Source organism: Canis aureus, chromosome 13, assembly GCF_053574225.1.
Source record: "Canis aureus isolate CA01 chromosome 13, VMU_Caureus_v.1.0, whole genome shotgun sequence".
NCBI lineage: Eukaryota > Metazoa > Chordata > Mammalia > Carnivora > Canidae > Canis > Canis aureus.
The window spans coordinates 14,774,006-14,794,669 of record NC_135623.1 but is presented as its reverse complement, the minus strand read 5'-3'; the positions used below and the strand labels follow the sequence as shown (position 1 = coordinate 14,794,669).

Below are 20,664 nucleotides of genomic sequence, written 5' to 3'. Positions count from 1 at the left end.
CAGCTGTTCGCCTAGTGCTTTGCCTGCCTTATGTCCACACCCGTGGGACAAAGACACAGGTGGAAGCTGCAGCTCTCACCTTAAACCAATGGCCTGGTTCCTTGAGTGAGCCTTTGGCTCCGCCAGCCACGGCTTCTTTCCCTATTGGACCCCCTTGCCTCTCTTCCCGCAGCCTCCTCCTTCTTCCAGCACCTTCTCACACACCCTAACTCTCAGCGGCTATGCCGATTCCTAACTAGCAGGCTGTATTTTAGGGAGAGACAGCGAGTTCCTGGGAGCAGCTACAAAAAGTTAGACTCTGGGGAGAGAGGCTTTAAAATCAAATTATTTTCAGAAATTTAGAAGCGGGTGGAGAAATGCCGCTTCCCCCACTGGAGCTGCGTCAGGACCCATCAGTACCGGCTTCCCTTATGTTTAGGGACTTTTAAAAATTAGATTTGTATTTCTTTTGGCACTTTGGGAACTTGCCCTACAGTCTCTTCCCTTACGCGACAGTGCGAGAGTGCGTGGTGTGTCGGCCACACCACCGTGAGCTGGGTCCCCACTACAGCGTGGGACACAGCGTCACTGGGGGGCCGAGAGATGGGTGAACAGGAGGGGTTCTGGGTCCCTTCTGCGGCCTTCCCTAGGCGGGGCCAGGGAGCGTCGATGGCCCCAGGCCGGGGTCCAGCGGGGGTGCGAGGGCAGCCGCAGGGCGCGGGGACACGGGCTGGGGGTGGGGCCCACGGACGTTACCTCGGCACTCGGGCTGCGCGCCGCTCCACGAGCCGTTGCCCTGGCAGGTGCGCTCGGACGATCCCCGGAGCGTGTGGCCCGCCTCGCAGCTGAAGCGCAGCAGGCTGCCCGGGCTGAAGCTGTCCCCCAGCCGGATGCCGTGCGCGGGGGTCCCCGGGTCGCCGCAGAGTCCCGTGCTCGTTCCTGTAGGGGCCAGAACCACAGTGGCCCCGCTGGGTGAGCCTGGACCGCAGCGGGGGCACCAGGAGACGCAGACACAGGCCAGGGTCGTGCTCCCGCTGCATGGACCCGGCCTCGCTGCCCAGGAGTCAGAGCGTACGAGGCCCGAGGTCCCGGGTGGGGCCCCGGGGACCGCGCAGCACGGAGAAAGGGAACCGCCTCACACAGTCACAGTGGCTGCAGCCAACAAGTGCGGGAGCGGAGGTGTTGGCGAGGACGCAGAGGAGGGGTACTCCACACCGAGTGTGGGAAGCCAGGCTGGTGCCACCACCCGACGGCAGCGTGGACGGTCCTCAGAGGGTCAGAACTGGGCTGCCCTACGACGCAGCCACCGCACTGCTGGGGCTTCACCCCAAAGATACTGATGTACTGAAACCAAGGGACACCGGCTCCCCAGCTTCACAGCCGCAGTGCCCACAGTAGCCACACTGCGGGAGGAGCCACGGTGGCCATTGACAGGTGATGGATGAAGAAGACGCGGTCTATGTATACAATGGGGTAGCAGCCATCAAAACATGAAATCTTGGTATTTGCAACGACGTGGATGGAACTAGAGGGTATTATGGTAAGTGATGTAAGTCAATCAGAGAAAGACAATTATATGATCTCGCTCATATGTGGAATTTAAGAAACAGCACAGAGGATCATAGAGAAAGGGAGGGAAAAATAAAACAAGACAGAAGCAGAGGGAGACAAACCATAAGAGACTCTTAATCACAGGAAACAAACTGAGGGTGGCTGGAGGGGGTAGGGGGGACGGGGTAATGGGGTGACAGGCATGAAGGAGGGCATGTGATGTAATGAGCAGTGGGTGTTATATAGGCCTGAGGAATCACTGAGCTCTACCTCTGACACTAATAATACACTGTGTTAATTAATTGAATTTAAATAAAATTAAAAAAAAAAAAAGAGAAAGCAGAGGGAAGGCTGTGTGGTGGAGATGAGGCCTTTGCTCTCTGGCCAGTGCCAGTGTGGCATGTCAGTGGGCCAAGCTGGCCCTTCCCTCCTGTCCTCCTCCTTCCCGTCACCCCTTCTCCACAATCTCTATGGACTCTGTGCACTCTGAATCCCGAGTTCCAGCATTTTAGCTCACATGCCCAAAATTCTCTTGGCCCAACTATTGGGAGCGTCTCCTAATGTCTCTATCTCCTAAACTCTCCCTGTAACCCATCTTCCACTTTATCCTCAAACCTGGACAATGAACAGCCGCCAACCATCTGGTCTTGTTTCTTTCCTGCTGAGACATCTCCACTGGCTTCCTGTTGCCTATGGGTCAAAGTCTAGAGCCCTTAGTGTAGTCTCGTCTTCCCAACAGTCCAGCTGGAATCTGGATCCTGGGCCTGTAGTTGAGGATTCCTGAATTCTCCAAGTAAGCAACACAGCTGAATTTTGGGCAACGTGTTTTGGACTCTCTCATTCCATCCTTTGCCCCTTGCCTCCTGCTACATTTCTGCGTTTATCTGGGTCCTGATAGTGAACAGACCCACCCATCTACGTTCATTTGGGTCCTAATAACGTACAGACCCACCCATCTGCATTTATCTGGGTCCTGATAGTGTAGAGACCCACCCAAGAGAGTGCTAAGGACCCAAGAGGCAGAGGAGGGTAGAGAACAGGAGACAAAGCCACAAAGGAAGCATGAGGAAGGAAGAGGAAAACTAAGGAAAAAGTGGCAACTTCATGAGAAGATAGGTTGCCATCTGACGTGGCAAGTACCTCCTCATGAACCACGTGTATGGGCATTAAATGGTAACGTCTGGGTGAGCACATCTAGCTTGTGGGAGTAAATAAATGTTTTGTGTACACCCCACCATTTACCATACCATCTTCTTGATCTTGGAATTCCTTTCTTTTGTCATTTAGTCTCAGAGTGTGAGAACACTGTAGAATCCGATGTTGCTCTCTACCAAGGAAGGGGGATTTGTTCGATCTTCAACTCAAACATTTGGGAAAAAGGGCCTATCTCACTTGCCTAGATTTTCTTCCCTGTTCAAGTTTTCTGGGGTGGAGCTAATTTTAACAGGCTGCACTGGGTCTCCCTAAAGGCAGCTCTGATGGTGAGTACACTAACTCTCACTCCGGCTAGGTGACCTCAGCTGGGGCCTGAGGGTGGAGGTCTCCAGTCTTGGGAGTTTATTTTGACAGAATGGTCCCCACTGTAGCGTTTAGGGCGCTGTTTTGGTGATATAAGGGAATCTGGGATGGAATATCGTCCCATGGGGGCAGACGGTGACTACCGGCCCTCTACTGAGGTGTATCAGCAAGATAAGGATGGTAGAAATGGGCGATGTACAACCTAGAGTGTCTCAAAGCTAGACCTCGCTGCATGCCCTGACGGCCCCGGGGCTTCTAACCTGTTACGCGTCACCTAGGTGCATGGCCACATGGAACGAGCCTCAGAAATCTGACCCTGGCTTTCTGAAAGCATATTTCTTAGGACTGGCAGGAGATGGTGCAGCAAAAGATGGTGTCTGTAAGTCTCAGGAAGGGAGGAGTGATATTCTCACGAGTGCACGTCTAGTCACTTATTCTTCACACCTCTCAGTTTCTTATCTAGGGAGGCCTGGGCTCCTCCTAGAAACGTACAGAAATAAGTATCTGGACAGGGCTCTGGCCAGAGAGGGGACCTCACAAACTTGCGTCTTGTCTAGTGTTGCAATGTCTGGGCTACATGGGCTTGGCCAGAACAGACTAAAGGGAGGAAGCTGCGCTTAGATCTCCAAAGGCTGAAGTCTGGTTGGGACTTCCGATAGCTGTGTTCTCTGCCTGTGAGATGGGGGTCTCTCTCCCACTGATCTGTCACACTCACACCTTGGGGGCTTGTCCATCTCCCCCCTCCCCGCCAAGGGCTCCCTCATGCCAGGCTCCATACCTGAGCAGTGGGGGAGGGTGCCAGTCCAGTGTCCATCCAGCCCGCACATACGGGTGGCATTTCCAATCAGAGTCCTCTTGCCGGTGCAACTGTAACGCACGACCGCTCCCACGGTGTAGCTGTCCCCGGACATCTGGGCGTGGGGTGGGGAGCCTGGATGGCCACAGGACACCACTGTGGGGAAGAGCAAACATGTCAGCAACTGCACAAAGGGTTGGATCATCATCACAGGACACATGCTAGGCTTTCCGTAGCGACAAGCAGAGAAGAGGAAGCCTGGGTATCTACTGAAGTTTGCCTCCTGCTGACATGCCCACCTGCCATCAGTGGACAAGGCCCACCCGCCATTTTCCATATGTGACATGAAGAGTAATACTTGTTTTAAGAGTTAAAGGAGCTAATAAGTGGGAAACTGCTTGGCGTGTAGCAGGTATCCAATGGCATCTGTCTCCTCTCTCCTTTGCCTCTTTTGCTCATCTCTCCCTAGTTCCTCATTGCCGGAGGACATACCCAAGGGGTCTCGGGCAGGAAGGCAGTATACATACCAAACCTAAGGTAGGAGAGACCACTGTCATCCTAGGACTGTCTGCACTGGCTACAGTTCCAGAATAAGGCCAGTTCTAGTCTTTTTCCAGCTGCATCTTACAGATGCCCACATCAATCGTCCCCAACTTGTCCCCTTGAGTCTGCAAGTTCCCTCTCCCGAAACACCAAATTGTACCTGAACACCAGTGATAAGATTCGAACACCAGATTATCCGAAGAAAACGAAAGTACTAGCTTGAAAAGACACGTGCCCCCCATGTTCACTGCCGTGCTGCCGCGGGGGCCCCCGACATGGTGTTCACCCAAGCGTCTACCGGCAAATGAACGGATAGAGACGATGTGGCGTGTGTACAAGGGAATGTCATTTGCTTATAACAAGAATGAAATCTTGCCATTTGTGGCAACATGAACAGACCCTGAGGGCATTATACTACGTGAAAGAAGTCATTCAGAGAAAGACAAATTCCATATGGTCTCACTTCTCTAAAACAAAGCAAAACAGAACACCCAAACAATAGAGCTTTCAGATACAGAGAATAGACTGGTGGTTGCCAGAGGCAGCGGATGGGAGGCCAGGGGGGTCGAAGGGAAGAAACTTCCAGTTACAACATCAGTAAGTCACGGGCTGTGATGTACAACAGTGACTAGAGTTACTGACACCTTTCATGGTATACCATGGTATTCCATATTTGAAAGTTGCTAAGAGGCTAGATCTTAAAAGTTCTCATCATAAGAAACAAAATTCTAACGCTGGGTATGGTGATGGCTGCTAATCAGACTTACTGTGGTGATGGTTTCATGATGTATACAAGTATCAAATCATCATGTGGGGTACACAAAACTAGTATTATGTTGTACGTCAATTATACCTCCTTTAAAAAAGAAAGATTAGGGGCTCCTGGTGGCTCAGTTGGTTGAGCGTCTGTCTTCAGCCCAGGGTGTGATCCTGGAGGCCTGGGATCGAGTCCCACATCGGGCTCCCTGCATGGAGCCTGCTTCCTCTGCCCGTGTCTCTGCCCCTCTCTCTCTCTCTCTCTGTGTTTCTTGTGGATAAATAAAATCTTTTAAAATCTTTTTAAAAAAAGTTGGATTTAGATACACATATAAAATATAGATATAAAATCTATACCTATATCTGTATTTATGTAATTTCTTACTGGCTTTTGTTCCTGTTTCTTTGGAGAACTCAGACTAATTGAGAACTGAGATGAATCCTAGATCTATATTGTTGTGGGAAAATACAGACAGTTGTTATTTTAAGGCAATAAATTGCGAGATATTTGTTACACAGCAATAGATAACTGACTGGCTTCCCCTAGAGTGACTGATCCAAGAGACCAAGGTGGAGGTGGAAATGTCCTTTATGACCTAACTTTTTCTTTTTTTTTTTAACTTTTTCTTTTTAAACACAGTTCTTTATATCAGAGTTCTTTTTAAAATATTTTATTTATTTATTCATGAGAGAGAGAGACAGAGACAGAGAGGCAGAGACACAGGCAGAGGGAGAAGCAGGCTCTATTCAGGGAGCCTGACATGGGACTCAATCCAGGGACTCCAGGATCACACCCTGGGCTGAAGGTGGCGCTAAACCGCTGAGTCACCCAGGGATCCGATGACCTAGCTTTTTAAGTCACATATCACCACATGACACAGACCAACCCTGGTACAATATAGGAGGATATGACATATGGATATGAACAACAGTAGGTGAGGCCATTGGAACCATCTTCAAGGCTGACTATCCTATCACTGTGTGAATGTACCACAATTTTCATCCATTTCCTGTGGATGGATTTTGGATTGTTTTCTGCTTTGGGCTTTTATGAATAACATTTATAAGAGCATTTTTCTTCATGTTTATCAATGCATATATGTACACATGTATGCTGGCTACTTACTGAATGAGGTGATTGCAGTTGGCTATTTTCAGATCTTATTTAGCTATACAATTTTTCTTTGGTTAATTTGAGGATAGTGTTAAATTATGGTAATATCTAATAGTCTCTGAAAAAGTGTATGCAAAGCCTGAAATTATTTATTTATCACTGGGTTGATTGAGGCTACTTAGGTATCTGTAGAATTAGCAACCAGAGTATACTCTATTGTTTTATTCCTTTCCTGTGGTTTGTTCTTTTCAAAGAGGAAAAAAGTCAACAATAAAATGGAAAGATAAAACAGTGTCAATACCATTTGGCTGTTGTGGGTAAGGAAAACCCAGAAGATGTAAGATAATAAAGAGGAACAACTTATACTCAGTGTGTATTTGCATACAAACCAGGGAGACGAAGAGCACAGAGAAGGTGAGTAACTGTTTCTGCATTTCTCAATTTGTCAATATAAAAACATTTAAAAAATGTATTTAATGTTTATGCTTTTGTCCAAATGGGATCTCCAGATCCTGCAGTGGCTGTTTAGTTTCTAACTGCAAATAAGTTTTTTTTTTAATTTAATTTTTTTCTAACTGCAAATAAGTTGAGATGTGTACATGAAAATAGGCAAGATAGATATTTAGCACTGCTAATAATAGACTTTCTTATATTACAAGGGTACATACATAATGGGATTGAGGAAAAGTATAATATTGTAATTAAAAAACAACACAAATCACGATTAATGGTTGGGTGTGGACTATGCTGAGTCCCACAGCAAAATAAAAAGGACCCCATGATGGTTCCTAGGCCTTAAGTATGAGAATTGTACTTGATGATGGGCCAGCCTCCAGGGCTTCCACTGTTTCTTAAAGCACTTTATCAGGGAAATGGCATATGATATGGATCTGGGTCATGCATTGCCCTTGGTCCCCACACATCCATGCCAATTAAAATAGTTTGCCTTCACCTGGAAGGAACAGCTGATTTTCACAGACTGAATTGATCAGGGGATATGTAGAGTACTCTACAATTTTCTATAAGCCTATTCACAGGTACTTTGGTCTTTCAGAAGTAAAAATTCAGTTAGCCCACTAAAATAACAATCATGTCATGACAATCATGAAATATTAGTGAAAATGGTTATTCTGAGAGTCATTTGGTATCTTATAGGCAATGAAATTTCCTCAGGGTCTGGTGTTTTTGAAACATTCTCACCAAATCTAGGAAAAAACTTTACTTTTCCCCATCAAAAAAAAAAAAGTGAATAGGGGATCCCTGGGTGGCTCGGCGGTTTCGCGCCTGCCTTTGGCTCAGGGCGCGATCCTGGAGTCCCGGGATCGAGTCCCACGTCGGGCTCCCGGCATGGAGCCTGCTTCTCCTTCTGCCTGTGTCTCTGCCTCTCTCTCTTTCTGTCTATCATAAATAAATAAAAATAAATCTTTTAAAAAAAAGTGAATAGTCTAATTGGGTTCTAGTGTTAGTATGTCATCTTTCTGTAAATCTTGCTGAAGCTCATATTCAGAGTGAGTAATAAACATTGGTGTCCTCAGGAATGTGTTCTAAAAAGAAGATCAGATCTCTCTGTCCCTAATAATGATATAATGTAGTGGTCTCAGTAATTAGTGAATGCAGAGTTTAGCCCCTTGTAAATCCCAATGAGAAAAAAGTCACAACTGGCTTTCTGAAGTAAAAAATATTGGCAACTATTGAGCATTAGTCATTTTTTCTTTTCTCTTTTCTTTTCTTTTCTTTTCTTATTTCTTTTTCTTTTTCTTTTTTTTTTTTTGGTGAGAGATAGTGGCTATCCTGTTTCTAGGCTTTGGCTTCTGCAAGACTGAGAGCCTGATTCTGGTTCCCGCAGATTAAGATCAGTCCAATAAAAAAGCACAATGTAAACATAATAAAACACATGAGAAATGAGTCACAATAAGTGAGAATCAACAGAAACAATAATAACAGAATTAGACTCATAAAGACGATGATACTGTAATTATCAGATATGGAGGGCATTATGAGTATATTTAATATGTGAAAGACATAAAAAGAGCATGTTTATAGAGGCACGGCACACAATGGAAATAATCAAGCAAATTTCAACAACAAACAAAACATCTCAAATACAAAAGAAATAACTGAAAATAGAAACTCAGTGAATAGTTAAACCTCAGCTAAGACATAGCTAAATGGTAATTAGTGAATGGTAGGACAGATGAGTTGCTTATGAACAGTTTTGAAAGAACAAACTCATGTAGAATGGTGAGAAGATTTATACCTCTATAGGTAGAGGTGAAAAGCCCACCAAGACTAGTGTAATAGCTGATTATCCAGAACAGAATTTTAGTTCAACTTTAAATTAGTTCAACCTAAAAAACACAATAATATTTATGTAAATTACTAATGTGGAGAGACCTGGGGAAATCTATCAGAAATGGGAAATATGAATGAGAGTTTCAGACACAGAAAATCACAAGAAGGTCTCATGTTGGAGTCCCAGAAGTAGCGAAGGAAGAGAATGAGGAAAGACAGTATTTTTAGAACTGATAGCTGAGAATTCCCCAGATGTCAAAAAGCTTTGAAGCCTAAGGAATCATCAAAAGGATAAATAAAATATCCAAACACAGTGTAGAAAAATTCAGAATGCCAACAAAAAAGAGAAGATCTTAAAGGCATCAAGATTAAAAAAAAAATCAGACTACCTCAAAGGTACAATGATTAGATTGAAGGTAGACTTGTCATTAAGAATAAATGCCAGCAGAGTGCACCAAGGGAGATATGTCAACCTGGACTTCTGATCCAGCTAAATTCTCATTTAATAACCAGGGAAAATGCAGAACACCAAAGACAGAGACAGATTTTTTTCAAAGGAGGGAAAGACTTATAGCTGACTCCTCCAGAGCAATAAAAGAGGTCAGAGGATATTAGAAAGATTTCCTTAATGGACTGAGAGAAAGTAACTGCCAACCTAGATTTCTAATCCTACCAAAAATATCTTTCAAAAATGAGGGACATATAAATGTATTATAGACAAACAAAAACTCAGAGTGCTTGCCACTGGGAGATCTTCATTAAATAAGCTTCTAAAGGATGCCCTTCAAATAGCAGGAAGATGATCCCATGGGGAAGGACAAGATATAAGAAGAAATGAAACAAAGAAACTGGCAAATATATGGATAAGCAAAAGTGAACAATAATTTCATAGAACAACAATAATAATACATTGTGGGTTTAATAAACAAGGCAAAATTAAGATATAAGAAAACAATAACGTAGAAGTCAGAAAAACAAACCAAATTAAAGTGTTCTGATGTTATTGTATGATATAGGAAGAAGAGAGAGAGATTATTTTTAGACTTTTATAAGTGAAATTTTCCTGCTATAATTTCTTTTTTTTCCTGTTATAGTTTCTAACATAGCTATTAAATGTAGAGCATATAACTTACTAGAGAAGAAAAAGGGAATTATAAAAATAATCCAGTTAAAAAAAGAAAAAAAAGAAACTCATGGGTAGAACAAACACAAAACACAGAATTAGATGGTAGATTTAAAATCTAAATATATCAGTAGTTTGACATGCTTAAAGTGATTAAAAAAAAACTTTCAACCAAGAATTCTATAGCTAGCAAAACTATCCTTCAAACATGAAGGGGAAATTAAGATATTCCTGGATAAACACAGAGAATGCACCATTTGTAAACCTAGAAAGAAATTCTAAATTATAAAGAATTTCTACAGGAAGTCTTTCAGGCTGAACTGAAAGGACATGAAGGCATATGCAGAACTGAAAAACCCTGGTAAAGGTAACCACATAGGTAAATATAAACCACAGTATAAATGTATCTTTTTGTTTTAATTTTCTTCTCCTGAGAAATGGCATGAAGCCATAATTGGAAATTTGTGTTGATAGGCATGCATTGTCTAAAGATGTAGTATGTCCAACAGTAACAGCACAAAGGAGGAATATATATATATATATATATATACATATATATTCGGCTCCATACTCAGCATGGAGCCTGCTGGAGATTCTTTCCCTCTGCCCTTTCCCCTGCTCTCTCTCTCTCAAATAAATAAATAAATAAATCTTTAAAAAATTGACAAACGTGTAAGTAGAGAGAGAGAGAGAGAGAGAAAGAGAGAGAGAGAGAGAACGATTCAAATTACTAAATAAATAAAGAATGAAAGTGGGGACATTACTACTAACCTACCCTGCTGGAATAAATAAATACTAAATAATTAATAATAAATATTAAATACTATGAATGTGAACCATTGTATGCAAACAAATTAGATAATCCAGACGAAATGGACAAATTCTGAGATGTACACAGACTACCAGGACTTCAGAAGAAGTGGAATATCTGAATCGAATTATAGTGAATAAACAGAATCAATTAATAAAAAACTTTCAAAGAAAACCCAGGAGTAGATGACTTCACTGTTGAATTCTATCAAATTTTTAAAGGAGTAACACCAATCTTCCCGTTCCTAAAAACAGAAGAGGGACATTTTCCAACTCATTTTATGAAGCCAGCATCACTCAGAGCCAACAACATCACAAAGAAAGGAAACTGTGGATCAACATCCCTTACGAACATAGCTGCAAAAATCCTCAACAAAATACTAGCAAATCAAGTCCAGCAGCACATTAAAAGGATTAAACCATGACGAGGTGTGATCCATTCCCTAAACACTAGAGTGGTTCAACATATGAGAATTAATCAATCAATCGATATAAGGCACTGTGTTAACAGAATGGGGGGGGGGAACCACACGGTCATTTCAACAGTTGCAGAAAATGCATTTGACAAAATCCAACACCATTTCATGGTAAAAATGTTCAACAAACTAGAAATAGAAGGAAAATTCCTCACTAGGAATAGAAGCGAAATTCCTCACTCATAAAGGGAAAGATTTACATAAACTCTCCGGCTAACATCATCCTTAATGGTGAGAAACTGAAGGCTCCTCTCCAAGGACTAGGAACAAGAGGTGGATGTCTGTTTTGCCTCTTCTATTATTATTTTTATTATTTTTATTTTTATTACTATTATATAGGCTCCACATCTAGCATGCAGCTCAGTTCAGGGCTTGAACTCATGACCCTAAGATTGAGACGTGAGCTGAGATCAAGAGTCAGATGCCTCACTGAGTGAGATACCCAGGCTCCCCTGTTTTGCCATTTCTGTCCAACGTCATATTGGAAGTTCTAGCTAGGGCAATCGAGTGAGAAAAAGAAACAAAAAGCATCTGGATTGGAAAGGAAGAAATAAAACTATGTCTGTTCACGGATGATATGATCTTGGATTATTATGTTACGTCGGATCGGCCAATGGTTTCTTAAATGTGCCACCAAAAGTGCAAGCAATGGAAGAAAAGAATACATAAATTGGGTTTCATTAAAACTAAAAATTTCCATGCGTTGAGGACGTTATCCAGAAGTGAGAAGGCAATCCGGAGAACGGGGCACGTCTGCAAATGATACATCCGATAGGGGTGCGGTAGCCAGAATATATAAAGAGCTGCTAAAACTCAACAACACAAAGACAAACATTCAAGTCTGGGAGAGGGTAGGGAGCTGGAACAGACATTTCTTTAGAGAAGAGATACCAAAGGCCAAAAAGCATAACAGAAAAAAGACACTTGACCTCGCTGGCTACTGGGGACAGGCAAATCAGGACCGGCACGGACACTGCATCACCCATTACGGCTGGGAACCCACCCCAGGGCCCGACGGGGCCACGTGCAGCACGGGAGTCACACGCGTGCACACGCGCACGCACACACAGGCACATGCATGCACAGGGCGGGGGCTCCCCTGCAGCCCAGGGCATGTGTACTTACGGAGACACTGCGGTCGGGGCCGGTCCCACGTGCCGTCCCCCTGGCAGCCGAGCACGGGCGTGCCCAGGAGGTAGAAGCCGCGCTTGCACTGGTAGGACACGGTGCTGCCATAGCTGAACCCGTGCGGGCTGCCGGCGTGCACCTGCCGCACGCTGTTCTCCTGGAGCCCGGGGTCGGTGCAGTTGACAACTGAAATGGAAATGGGGCGGTCAGACCCCGAAAGCTGGGGGGGGGGCTGCTTCCCTCGCCAGGCACCGGGACTGTGGAGCCTGGGGGGGGGGGTCCCGCCCGGCGGGGCCGGTCCTCAGCGTCACGGTTCAGGGGTCTGCGCCCTGGGGAAGCCGCCCCCCGCGCCGACGGGCCTCTCTGTCCGCGGCCCGCTAGCAGCCTGGGTGGCCCTGTCGGGGCACATGAGCCCTGGAGGCGGCTCCGGTGCCCCGGGCCTGGTGCGGCGGGTCCTCAGCTGCGACACGGGTGCACCCAAGCTGACCCCGACGAGCCTCGGGCTCTTTCGGCAACGGGCTCGACGGCTCTGAAGAGCACGATCCGGGGCTGAGTCTGACTTCCAGCGGCTGAAGTGTCCCGGCAGCTTGACCCCAAGTCAAGGCCTATTTTAGGGTAATGACGGGGTCACGGTGATGCTCGGGGTGCGCGCCTGCTTCCAGAATGCCGTCCCGGCCACTCCCTCACCACCGCCTCCTTCTCACCCAGTAAGGAGGCAGGACGGGGGGTTAAAATCTTTCCTTAGTTTTTGGAGCATAAAGCGTTTTCCGTTTGATGAGCCCTGAGGCTCAGAGCGAGTGCCAGGCTGTGTGCAGGGCGCCGAGGATGCCGCAGGACCTTGGGGGCCGGCGTTCCCCACCTTGGCCCTGTGGACCCGCTGGCCGGTCCTCCGCAGTGGTGGGGACGGCCTGGGTGCTCAGGGCACTTCAGCGGCACCTCCCCCTTCGCCTCCGCCTGCCAGACGTCAGGGGGCCCCTCCAGGGGGCTGTGAGGGGTGCCTCGATGCCAGTCCCCGCTCGGAGGTGCCGGCTCGGATGACGCCATCCCCGCTCGGAGGTGCCGGTCTCCAGGGAAGAGGACAAACCGGCAGTTTCTGAGTTTGATAAGCGCTCTGACGGGGGCAGCGCAGAACCTTCCAGAAGCTCTCGACAGCGCAGAGGCCGGGCAAGGAGGGCTTGCAAGACGAGGTCGCATTCATGGGTCCTGCTGGCTGGGTGGACGGCAGCGTGACAAGGAGCGCGTTGCAGGAGGCCGTGGGGGGCCCAGAGCCAGGCCAGGCCTGGGGAGGCACTGGAGGCCGGGAGCGGCGCCGTCAGGTCGGAGGAGGGACGGGGCGGTGGGACAGGATGGAGGCGCCCAGGCCCCGAATCCAGGCCCCGAGCCTGCCCTCGGGGGGGCGGGAGCTGCAGCCACAGGACGTCTGCACCTGCACCCATGAGCGCAGCAGCTCTTGACGGCGACACGGGTGAGGACAGCCGGATGTCTGGAGATGGGTGTTTGCTGTGCCACGCAACTGAGGGGCCTGCTTCCCATTTCGGCCTTTTTTTCCCATTTCGGTCTTGAAAGGTGCACCTTGCTTGCCACGCGCCCGTGACCCCATGGATGGGGTCCCCGCCTATGGCCCCGCTCGGGGCCCTGTCCTCCCTACCCCACCCGTGTCAGAGTGACCCCAGGGCTCAAGCCACCGGCGTCCGCCCCTGCGTAGCAGAAGCCCGGGGCAGCGGCACCGGGGCGAAGGGGAAGAAGAGGGGGACTCACTTCTGCAGGTGGGCAGCGTGTCGCTCCACTGCCCGCTGGCCAGGCACTGCGACCTCGCGGCGCCCTCAGCCACGTACCCGGGGTTGCAAACGAACTTGACCACGTCGTTGAGGTTAAACTGGTTGCCCTGCGTGAGCCCGTTGACGGGGTTGCCCGGGTGCCCACAGGTGATGGCTGCAAATGGAAGAGGACACGGGTTAGCCCTTGCGGCTCCGCGGCCCCGGCTCCTCCTTCCCGCGCCCACGAGGGGGGCAGCCCACTCCTGGAGACAGTCTCTTCCCTTCCTGAAATCAGCCCGGGGCTGAGCCCTCCTTGGCGAGGGCAGCTCTGCCGCCTGCACGTCTCGGGAGGACTCATCTACGAGGCCCCGTGGGGCCCGGGCCGGGACTGTGGGTCTGTCACAGGCTGTCACTCCTGCCTCAGTTTCCCTGCCTGGATCCCCGCGGCGGCACCTCCCTCTCCCAGCACTGGACAGCATGATGCCCCTCAGGGGCTTCGGGTGGCACTGGATTGGGCCGGAGGCCACGCTCGTCAAGCTGGCTCAGGGATTGCTGCCCTTGGGAGCCCCGGGAGCTGAGAGCACGCCCCCCCCGCCCCCCACGCTGTGCTCCCTCGGGAGGAAGGAATGGCTTCTCCCTCCAGCCCCGGGGGGACGATGGGCAGTCGTGCTCCACCCCGTGCCCCCCCGTCCCCTGGGCCCAGCGCCGTGCAGCAGCGTCCTCTGGGGCAGGTGCTCCGGGGCGCAGGTGGCCGACGCCGTGAGGCCGCCCCATTGGGGCTCCTCCCGCCGGCCTCACCGGGCTCTCCCGTTCCACTACAGCCTCCAGCTCAGACGCGGGATTTTCTCATCTGTTCCTCCGGCACGGGCGGTGCGGGGAGGACTCAGAGTGCTCTGTCCCCGTCTGCCCCCTTCCTCCCAGGGCCGGGCCCCCCTCCACCAGGGGCACTGGTCTCTCCGGGGCTGCCGGGACATACGAGGTGCTGCCCCAGGGCCTTGGTCCGCTGCCCCTCGGCCAGAACAGCCCCTGGTTCCTGCCCTCGCCCCCCCCCAGGGCTCCCCCAGATGTCGCTGCATCCGTGGGGCTGCCCCCGGCTCCCCAGCACTGCCCACCCGTCCCCATGGTAACGGACGCGCCCCTCAGGAGGGGCTTGGGGGCTCCGGCCGCATCTCCCTCTACTGAGGGCAGGTTCTTGGGTCTGCTCCTTGCTATGTCCTGGGGGTTGCCCAGCACCTGACACGCGAGGAGGGCCTGGCAGGTATCTGCTGAGGGCAGGCAGCTGTGGGCGCAGGGAGGGTGACAGCAGCCGACTCTTTGTGGTCGGTCCCCAGGCCTGCTGCGCACCTGCCTGTTGGCCCAGTCTCTTTAGATGGAGCTCTCGGGGGGATGCCCCGGCCCGGCCTTTCCCAGGTCCTGGGTCTGGAGGCTGACAAACCGCAAGGAGTGTTTTCTTCCCCAACAACTGGACCCATGGGGTGTCCAGCCCAAACCCACCCAAACCCAGATGGTGCGAACGGGGATGGGGCGGCAGGAGGTGACAGCCCAGGTCTTGCTGCGGCCGACTCTGGGTCAGCTCTCCGGCGTCCACTGCCACAGACGTGCCCGTGGGCTGCTGAGAGCGGGACACCTGCTGGCCGCGGGCTGCGGGGACAACGGCCGGCGGTCACCGCTCGGCTCCGCCCTTCCCTGACTTCCAACGGTTCACTCCGGGCTCACTCCTCGTCTCCAAGGTGAGGGCTCCGCTTGCAGCCGACCTGTGCAGGTGTCTTCCACTCGGTCTTCGGCCCTCTGTGCCCTGAGGACACCCGGGGGGACTGTGCTAAGGTCTGTGGCCTCAGAGGGCTCACTTCACAGGCCAGCGGACAGCAGTTGCTTGGGGAAGGGGGGAAGCAGGACAGAAGCGCCCGCAGAGGAGGGGCAGCTGCCCCCCCAGGGGAGAGCGGCTGCAGGAGGGCGCCGGCAGGACGCAGCACGCCATCTGGGCTGGGCCTCAGGGCTGAATGGACCCGGCCAGGCCACCCGGGGGTGGGACATAGCAGACGCTCCATAGGGTCTGCGACCCCCACCGATGACATGCCAAGTGCTGGGGGGCGCCGTGCGCCTGGGACACGGCCTGCTGCTCCCACCGACTCACGAAGGGCCGTAAGCCCCCCTCCCCAAAGGCTAAAAAACGACTGGCGCAAAGAGAGGGACATGTGCTGGGTAGTGACACCCTTGGGGGCGCCCCTTTTGGAAGGATGGGTTGCCAAGGCGCCTGCAAAGGAAATGGAGGTGTGGGCAGCAAGGTAGAAAAAGGGAACTGGATGGGCAGTGGAGGCGGGGTGTCCCTGAGACACCCTCCAGGGACGCAGAGACCCCGGAGGGCTCCGTCCCCGCGGGGCCCTGGCTGGTGCAGGCTGGAAGAGCCGGAGCAGCCCAGGGGACAGGGGAGCTGAAGACAGCTTAAGCTCACTGAGGAGGCGGGCGGGAGGGGGCCCGGGAACCTAGGGAGGGCACAACCCTGGGCCCTGAGGCAGGGAGACTCTGCCAGGAGGTGGAGGGCGGGAGGAGGAGACGCAGGGGTGGGAAGCAGCGGGCGGAGGAGCCTTCCAGCCTCTCTGCAAAACGAACGTGAGGTTAGCTAACCAGCCAGTAATTACGGCCTCTCTGCAGCTGCTCATCTGAGCCCTACAGCCCTGCAGGGCAGCGCCACCGTCACCCTCGGGCAGTCGGAGATGGGTTTGGGGACGCGGCTTCCAGGTGGCTCCCGGAGCGCTGAGCCCCGCTGCCCTGGTTCGGGGCCGTGGTCGCCACCTGCCACCTGCGGTCACGGGCCGCTGAGAGTGCGGGCAGGGAGGCGGAGGGTAGGTCTCCAGGGAGCACCAGGAGTCGCAGGCGCGTGTGCGAGCATGCGGGAGTGGGCAGGGGGCTAACAGACGGTGTGGGAGTGGCCCCTCTGCAAACCTTGGGTTGACAAGTGGTGCCAGCTACCAAGCGCCCACCACAGGGAAGCCACTCATAGACGCTTCTCCTTTTCCCCTCGTCTTGGTCCGCAGACCTCTGCACACCTCTGGGCCCCGGGAGGCGACGGGCTTGCGGCCCAAGAGGTCCCGGGGTCTGTCCCATGGCGGCGTTGACACCACCCTCACCGCAGCAACAGTGAGAGCACCTGCTTCACGTCTCTATCCGGTGCCGTTTGCACTCCTTTGGGTCCGAAATACGACTGATTTAGTCCTCACAATACTCCAAGGTATCTGCTTTTTGTAGATGAGGAAGCAGATTTGGGTAAACTAACCCACCTGAGGTCAGACAGCCGTGGACACACGGCGGCAGGTCTGGGCAGGACCCAGACAATCCAGATCGTGGGGTCACCTGTCCAGACGCTTGGTTGCCCTGCCTCCCAGCGCCCACCAGCTTTACAACCAAACATCTTTAGGCGGACACAGACATCCTCCACTTGTTTTCAGACCCCAACATTCTCTATTATTTATAACCCGAATCTCCGCACGCATACTCCGCGCCAATTCCTTGAAGGCATCTGAATTTGCATCTTCTGGATGAAACCGAATGTTTTGTGCAGACCCATCTGGAAGAGCAACTGAATATAGATGGGTCTGGCTTTGTGTAAACCCGACACTTAAGCAGCTATCAAGACTAATTTTTCACGCATTGCTTATTCAATACGTCTCATTACTTTATTGCTCCATCTCATAGACGAAGAACCAAATAAGAGGAAGAATCACAAACAAAAACCTGCCTTCGAAAAAATTAAACAAAACTAACCCCGCGCTTTCCATGAAGGCTCACTTTGGGGGAACTTTATTAAGTGAGGGATTTTCCAAATTACTTGCAGGCAGCTGAGAATAACGGTGGTCATCTGAATCCAAAAAAGAATATTGCAGATTAACGAGGACAAATAAAACTGTAGACAGCCCAGGCCTGCCGCATAACCCCAACGGAGAATGCTGTAAATTTTAAATTACGTGTGAGTGGGAAAACCAACAAAATACCCACACAGAACGGTTTCTCCCGCTTGTGTTGCGAGCCTTTGTGGAGAGCAAGGCTGCGCGGAGAAGAGAAGGAAGGAGCAGGGAGCGGCCTGATACTGATGTGAGGTCACTGCTGGTGAGAGAGGGTCCATCTTAAATGTGAACAGACTGAGAAAGGATCCTGGTGTGTCAGGGGCACGGACTACGGGAAGGGGGCATATGACTCTACAAACTTCCCTAAGTACCCAAGGAAAGGGCGGAAGTTGGGAGCAAGGAAACCATCACACAGAGAAGCGATACCTGAGATTGACATCTTCCCCGCAGCAGGTACATCGGACACAACAGAAGTCAGACCAAGCCTCTGAGGCGTAGTGATAAATGTGAGTGAGCGTAACTAACCTATTAAAAGAGAAATGTTTTCAAATGGGCTCACGAGGCAAGGCCCCACTCTCCACTGTTTACAAGATTTGGAAAGGCTACGATACAGGGATGGTTCAAAGTACACCCTGCCACCGGGAAAAGGACGACAGCAGGGTGGTAAGCCCGATACCAGGCCCAGTGCCAGTCAAGCTACAAAATACGAAGAGTGACAAAGAAGACATCATGAAGGCTAAAGTCACAATTTGCAACGTAGATATAATAGTTCTGAACAACTATGTGCCAAATAACACAGCAACTACCTTTAGGTAGCAGAAACTACAGGAAACGCAAGGAAAGATAGAAGCACGCTAAGAACGGAAAACTTTAAGACACATCTCTCAGAGCAAAATGGGTGACATGGAAAGAAGTGAGCATGCGGGGCAGCCCGGGTGGCTCAGCGGTTTAGCGCTGCCTTCGGCGCAGGGCGTGATCCTGGAGACCCGGGATCGAATCCCATGTCAGGCTCCCTGCTTCTCCCTCCGCCTGTGTCTCTGCCTCTCTCTCTGTGTGTCTCTCATGAATAAATAAATACAATCTTAAAAAAAAAATGTGTGCAGAAGGCACAGATGACATCACAAGGCACGTCTTATGATCATATACGGAACTTTATACCCGAATCCGCCTTCTTCTCAAACGCACATGGACCATTCAGAACAACTGATTGATTTTTACAACTACAAGGACATAAAGAGAGAAATTCCACAATGTAGAAATATTATACACAGTGCGACACAATCAGAAATGACTGACAAAATAGAAGTAGAATGGCCCTTCTGCCTAGAAAGTAGAAGAAAATAACTATTAAAAAACTTCTTGGTGACAGAAGGAATGAACCCAAATTACAGCATTTCCAGTAAATCAAACATTGATCATTGTAACCTGCGGGATCCGATTAGAGAAGTTATTGGAGGACATTTTACAACCTTAAGCCCTTATATCAGTAACAATAAAAAAATGGAAATAAATGAATTGGATCCCCGACTCAAAAGCTAGAAAACGAACAAACACGTTACGCAAAGGGAATCGCTGGGAGGGCGACGCGAAGGCGGAAGCAGGAATCAACGATGCCAAGGGCTGGAACCTGGAGACGTAAGGGTGCATCTTGCAGAAGGAATTAACAGAACGTACAAAACCTCCAGCGAACCTAACCTAGAGGGCAAGGGAGGAAGTCCATGCTGAGGCGGAGCCCGTGGCTAGGGACAGTGGGTGACATACTTACGCACACAGAACGGGGTCTTGCCCGACCAGAGGTGGTCCTGCTGGCAGATGCGCACAGACATGCCGATGAGCCGGAAGCCGGCGTTGCACTGGTACACCACGCTGCCCCGGTAGCTGTAGTTCTCCCCATTGATGTGTCCGTTGACGATGGGCTCCGGAGTCCCACAGTGCCCCGCTGCGGGGGGAGAGGAGGACAGAGTATAGATCGGAGGGGAGCTCAGAGAAGAGGAGTGGGGGCTTGGCCAGGGCGGGAAGTCAGGGACGGTGGGGAAAAGGACCAGGGCCCCCGCCACCCACTGTTTCCCCCGCTCCCTCCAAGAGTAGCTGTCCGGGAGGGGCTTTGGGAATCCCAGACATGAGGGAAGTGGTGACCCCAAATCCCAAGGCTGAATCCCAAAAGGCCATCCATCCATCTCTGAGCTGTAGCTTCTGGGTCTGTCCGTGGGTTAGAAATGATCACAGTCACCTCCGTGCCTCTGGGATTACCTCCCTCTTCTTTTCCTCAGCCAGTGTCAACAGCATCTGCTGCATGGAAGGCACCTTGGTCTACGTTAGGGCTGTGAAAGCCCGGAGGAGTCGAAGGTAACTATGCACAGCAGGTGCTTTGGCTGACTCCGTCCTTCCTTCCCCTTGGGTGGCAGGAGACTCAGGCAGCCCACCCTAGGTGAGGGACTTCACTGAATGGGGTTTGGGGGATGTTCCCAGCGCTGCTAACTCAGCAGTGCATCCCTAACAGCGGCCCGGGGCCAGTGGGAGGGTGGCACCGTTCACTCTGGAACAGAATCAAATCTACCCCGTGAGGTCTGTGTGGCCGGGACCCTCCTTGGCGCTCGAGGGATCCAAGAACGAACCGAGAGGAGAGAATACTTCAGAATCCGGAGGCTTGGTAGGGAACGGACGGGCTGTGGGGGAAATGAGGACTCCGTCCCGTGTAAGCCAGGTCGTTTCTACGCGTTTGTCATCTTTTATAAACACACACATGTACGTAGGCAATTATGCACATGTGCACCATGTATTAGACGTGTACACGCACATGTATACACGCACTTGCATGTTTATATGCACACCCCTCCTATGTATGTATACGTGTGTGTGCACACATATGCACGTACATATGTATACGTGTGTGTGTATATGAGTAAAGCTTTGTCTCATCAGGCTTGAAGCTCTCATTCTTCCAGATGCCCCCAGGAGAAACGAGTTCAGGGCTGTAGC

General features: G+C 50.6%; 1 protein-coding gene across 1 annotated transcript in view; it reads right to left on the bottom strand.

The window, feature by feature from the left end:
• The window catches only part of CSMD2 (CUB and Sushi multiple domains 2), a 495,152-nt gene that overhangs the window by 37,242 nt on the left and 437,246 nt on the right, over positions 1–20,664 (bottom strand). The window contains 5 exon segments of the mRNA XM_077844850.1: positions 736–918; positions 3,827–4,000; positions 12,084–12,272; positions 13,845–14,018; positions 19,451–19,624. Of these exon segments, the coding sequence (XP_077700976.1) occupies positions 736–918; positions 3,827–4,000; positions 12,084–12,272; positions 13,845–14,018; positions 19,451–19,624 (894 nt within the window).